A 5000-nucleotide genomic window follows, 5' to 3' on the forward strand; every position below is an offset into this window, starting at 1 on the left:
GGTATAATTATTGTTATGCCATTTTTGGGTTTTTGTTTCTTTTCCTTCTTTACCTAACGCTAATATGGTACAGGTATGTAATAAGTCTTTCCCCCCCTCCGCCCGGAGCTGGGAGCGCTCTTTTCTTAAACGAGACAGACATTTACATTGTGGTCATCTGCCATCGACCCCGGCTGGGTGGGATGGGTGGGAAATTCGGCAATAGAACGGATTTCGTTTGTCTATATGTGCTTCCAGGAGGCAGTTGGCTCCTTCCTATCTCTCTAGCCCTCCCTTCTACCCTGGGCCTCTCCAAAATGGTTGGACTCGCTATCTCGCTTTTCCCTAATGCTACACTGCCGTGAGCGTAGCTCGCTTGGAAGGATATTTGTCTAAGGATTGTTTGTTTCCTAGTGCGGGAAACACACCAACACCTACGGTGTTACCCAATATATTCTCACTATTCTTCGTGCATTTCGCCATTCTTTACTCTAAATCCGCACTCTTGTGCGCCTTTTACAATGTGCCCAAAATGTACTGGGACTGACTGACTGACTGACTGACTGACTAGTGACTGGGTCGGACTGGAACGATGCTGTGGCGCAAGATAAAACCTGCTGCTGTGTCCTGTGTCCTGTTCCGTCGTCTAACAACACTATGCATATGTACAACATACTTGGTGGATGTTTCGTAGCTATGCTATGGTAGAATGGGAGGGAAGCTGCATCCGCGTGAGATTTCTTCTCACCTGACTAACCCCATATCGGTCGCCAATGTACGCCAATCCACTGCTGGCCATGGAGCTCCATGGACCGTGCGCAGTGCTGGACGCTATGTAAAGGTTTTCTTTGTTTGCAAAGTTTCAAATTTGATCCCTCGACAAGCTGGTTTCAAACTGGTGAACTGAAGTGGACCGTCCCGTCCAGCCTTGCGGGCCACAAAACTCGATCCTTTAAAGCAGTTTGTAAAAAAAAAAATCTGAATTGCAAACTAATATCATTCTCCGCACAGCCACTCCGCCAATAGAATGCTCAAAAAACCGATTGAATTTACGGATGTAAACGAAACCAGTTCGTAAGTAAAGTCTGTGCAGCTCCTCAAATTAACCGGCTAATTGGCGGGTGGTTTTGCGTTTCTCAATGTGGTTGTCGGAGAACGAGAGGGCGGTTTCGGTTGCACTCTCCAAATGCTATCTCCGATCCAGATCATGCTGGGGCTTCCGGTGTGAAACGTGAAAACCGTTTCCGCTAGACGGGAGTTTACACTTTCGCCTGTCGTGCTACCCATGCATGTACTTTGGTCAGCCCTTACCGGTCATGCCAACATCACTCTCCTCTCCCGTGCTCGGCGGTGGCGAGCAAACCACTAACTCGCCGGACGCGCCGCTGCTCAATCGCTTCCAATCGCAATCCACCGGACGATCCACGGTCGTCGGCTCAAAAGTTGTACTCCTTGTAGCGTGACCGGCCAGCCTGCGGTACCGATGACACCACCGACGAGGACGCTCCGGACGATGATGGCTATTTGGTGGTGGAGATGCCGGAAATCTCGCCGGTTCCGGTGCCGGTGTCGGTTGGGCCCTCGACGCTGCACACACTGTCTTCCGGCGTGCGGGACGGTTCGGCTTCGGTCACCTCGACCTCGCTTACCGCTGGACGATTGTTGCGATGTTTGGCGCTTAGTGCCTGCGAACGGGAAAAACAGAACGGACGGGAGCGGCCGAGTATGCCCGGGATTAAATCGAGACCGTATGGCGCGATGGACAGACTCCGCAGACAGCCGGTCGCGGCCAAAGTAAGAGCTCTGCGGCAAACACTGCTGCTGCTGAGCATTCAAATTCGTGACTAGAACTAGCTTAAACATATTTGCAACAAATAAACCAAAGCACCAGCGTCTAGCATCTAATCTGCGTTGTCGAATACGCCACACGTCTGCAAGCGGGTTGGTTAAGCTGCGTTAAAAAACAATAAAGCGAATTGTTGCCCAACAATGGCTAGCAAACACTATTGTAATGCCAAGCACCTTAGCTTGTTTTTCAATGTATTAAAAAAAATGTCCTTTATAGAAAGCCAAAGAGATCCTATCTGAACTCTGACACAACTTTCTTGCACTCATATCTTTCTTGAAATAAACAAACGATTATTTAGTTTGGTCTCCGCAGTGAAACAAATCACATTTATTACTCTCATTTGAAGAGAAGAGTAATTGCTCCACAAGAGAGAAACAGAAAGAGAGAGAAAGAGAGAGAGGAAGCTGTCGACTTCGGGGCCCAAAGCAACCTAAGTAGGAAAACCGGGAATAAAAAACAATTAATCCTGTAAAGATTTTCCTCTTGATTGACGGCCTTGCCGGCGACGCAACCGGGTGAGTGATGCGATTCGCGGGCGGAAGAAAAATCTTTCATCGATTGATCCCGCCCTAGCACCGCCCTCGACGAGATCGTATGCCTGGCAGAGAGCGATGCGGAAACCGAACCGCCCAGAAAGGAAGCCGGCCGAACAAGGAAGGCTTGTTGGATGTACCTTATCTGTGTCTGCTGCTGCTGCTGCTGCTGCTGCTGCTGCCGCCGCCAATAACGATGATGAGGGAGGAAAAAATATAAATAATTGAGGTCAACAATGGAATGCCTATAAATTTACTGAAAGCATCCGATGGGCGAAGGACGCCAGGACGGCAGGACGGCCTTCAGTTCAACCATCGATCTTTCCCTTCATCCGTTGGGTCGTAAGGTGATAAAGTGGGGCATTGCGAGCAACATCCCTCACTCGGTCTCGCAACCATCGGAAAACGTGCCCTAGCATCAGTGACAAATGGGAAATCCCCATCGTCGTCGTCGTCATCAGCAGCAGGAGCAGTAAGTGCATGCCAAGGGGTTTCTAGCAGTACGCACTTCTAATTGTCAATTGCGGGCACGAGCGAACAACGGCACTCGACCATCGCACGCCGAACAAACCAGCCAAGGACAAGGACGTTTCCCGAAACCAATTGGGATTCTTCGTTCCGTCTTTGCTCCGTTTCGCTTGAAGGCGAGCGTTGGGGATAAGGTTGTCAATATTAATTTCACCTTGCGTGTTATATGAGGATACTGTGAACCGAGAGAGAGAGAGAGGAAATGTGGAACGGTACGATGTGAATGGTTGGAATGTGAAATATTTTCCACCAATGGAGCGGATGGTACCGAATGGTAGAAGCAATCGCGTCGAAAATGAAATGGTACAGCATCCTGGCTTAACCTTGAAGTTTTTTTGGCTTTGTTTGCTTTAATTGGAACGACGAGTTAAAACATTTAGTGGTACAATATCATCCTACCTAGGGATGAACTTTCATTAATTTCATTCATTTTCGAACAACTCAAACCTTATTCAAGCTCAGTTGAAATTCATTACGTTTGCTATCCAATTTTTCATGAAAATGTAACCAAAACAGCAAGTAGATACGCGCATACCCTCATGACATCAAACGTATACTACGGTAAGAAATGACTACCGCAGCAACAGCAGCAGCAACAGCAATCTGCTTCCATGTTCTATCTATATGCAAATGAGGTAAAATTCCCCGCTCGATCGTATGGCACCTCTGGCGCAGGTATCCTGCAATCGTACCCTACAATCTGGCTACAATTTCGTTCGCACCAGTAGCAGTAACCAACAGTGCAAAACACCCCTCACTGGAATGCCTAGTCCTAGTGCCTAACCGCACCTATTAGTTGCTTCCTTATCGGCAATATTACTTCCCCTTGAGCTCTGGTTTCGTCATTTTTTGCCCCTTTTTCGCGCCAACCCTTATTCCGAGAGAAGCGAACTGAAGTGGGGTTTGTAAAAAATAATATCTAAATAAAATTGGCTGATTGGAAATGGATTAAAAATTACCTTTTCTCGGCTTCCTTTTTTCTGAAGTGGAGTGATGTGGGTGTGTGTGTGTGCGCGCGCGCGTGAAGTGAATTGATTTTTGCGCAAGCATTTTTTTTCCAATGATTGGTTCCAATGGTTCCGAACGGGTTTGCAGATTTTGTTTGTTTGTGTTTGTTGACGATTTTTTTTGTCGGTCGGTCGTTCGGTTTTTTTTGTTCGGCGATGTTTTAGTTCATTGTCCAACGGCCCCATTGTTAGCGCCCCATTGGCACGCGTATTGGGGTAAATTGGATGAATTGGGGGTTTTTAATTCGGAAATTTGTTTATCAGCCACATTCGAAATCGATCGACATTGATCGAAACGAATTGTTTGTTATTTGACCACGGTTATGTGGCGTTTTGAGTTTGGAAGGGGGATGGTTATGGAAGGAAGAATTTTATCGGGAGCGAGCGGTACAGGAAGATGCACACCAGCGGAGCAGCCGAGAGGAGATTTCAAGCAATCCAAGAGGAAGAGGAGAGGATCATTTGTTGGAATGTGATGCAAGAAGCAGAAAGAGTTGAGGAAGATAAGGAAGTGTATTTAAGAAAGGGGAACAGTACAGTAACAGAGGTAGGTAGGGTGAATTTTACATTCGGTTGTTTTGTTGTTGTTTGTTTATTCAGAACAGTTAGTTAGTTAAATTTCGAGTGAAGGTACGTATCGGGTTCGTGTAGGGGCCAACAACACGACGGAAATGTTTATATATATATATGCATATATGAGAAGAAAAGAGAAGAAAGAGAAGAGAGAAAGAGAAAAGAGAGACAAAAACATCCAGTTACATGAGCGTTGGTAAGTAAAAACATTAATCCGACTACTATTGATCTAATGCTACGCTAATTGGTTAAGATTAGGTTTCGTGCTAGTGAATCGAAAACCCGGCATTATCCGGCTAGCCTTCGATTGACTATGGAAGGTTTCATTCATTCTATCGTTACTGTAAGGCGCATGGAGCATGATCTAACTAAGAGCTACGCTACGTCACAGGAACAGTTCGATCAAAAAGGGTAAACCCGATGCGGTAAGTAATTTGTTTTGTTTTTTTATTGTTTGCAACAAAACGAACTGCACTACTTTATTACTACACTCTGTGTTTGCAGCAAAATCACGCAATCAAAACAAAAATG

At 46.3% G+C, this 5000-nt stretch overlaps 1 protein-coding gene across 7 annotated transcripts in view; it reads right to left on the reverse strand.

Moving 5' to 3' along the window:
* The window catches only part of LOC125948445 (probable G-protein coupled receptor 158), a 51650-nt gene that overhangs the window by 1515 nt on the left and 45135 nt on the right, over nucleotides 1-5000 (reverse strand). For 4 of the 7 annotated variants that reach the window (XM_049674497.1, XM_049674493.1, XM_049674490.1 and 1 more), the window contains 2 exons: nucleotides 3849-3869; nucleotides 1-1664 (listed from right to left, as the gene is read on the reverse strand). The exon at nucleotides 1-1664 is cut by the window's left edge and continues 1515 nt beyond it. In XM_049674497.1, the coding sequence (XP_049530454.1) occupies nucleotides 1500-1664; nucleotides 3849-3869 (186 nt within the window). In that variant the 3' untranslated portion in view covers nucleotides 1-1499. The remainder of the gene's footprint in view (nucleotides 1665-3848; nucleotides 3870-5000) is intronic. The other 3 variants (XM_049674495.1, XM_049674492.1, XM_049674496.1) reach the window with 2 other exon arrangements.

This window comes from Anopheles darlingi, chromosome 2 (genome assembly GCF_943734745.1).
Source record: "Anopheles darlingi chromosome 2, idAnoDarlMG_H_01, whole genome shotgun sequence".
In the NCBI taxonomy this organism is placed as follows: Eukaryota; Metazoa; Arthropoda; class Insecta; order Diptera; family Culicidae; genus Anopheles; species Anopheles darlingi.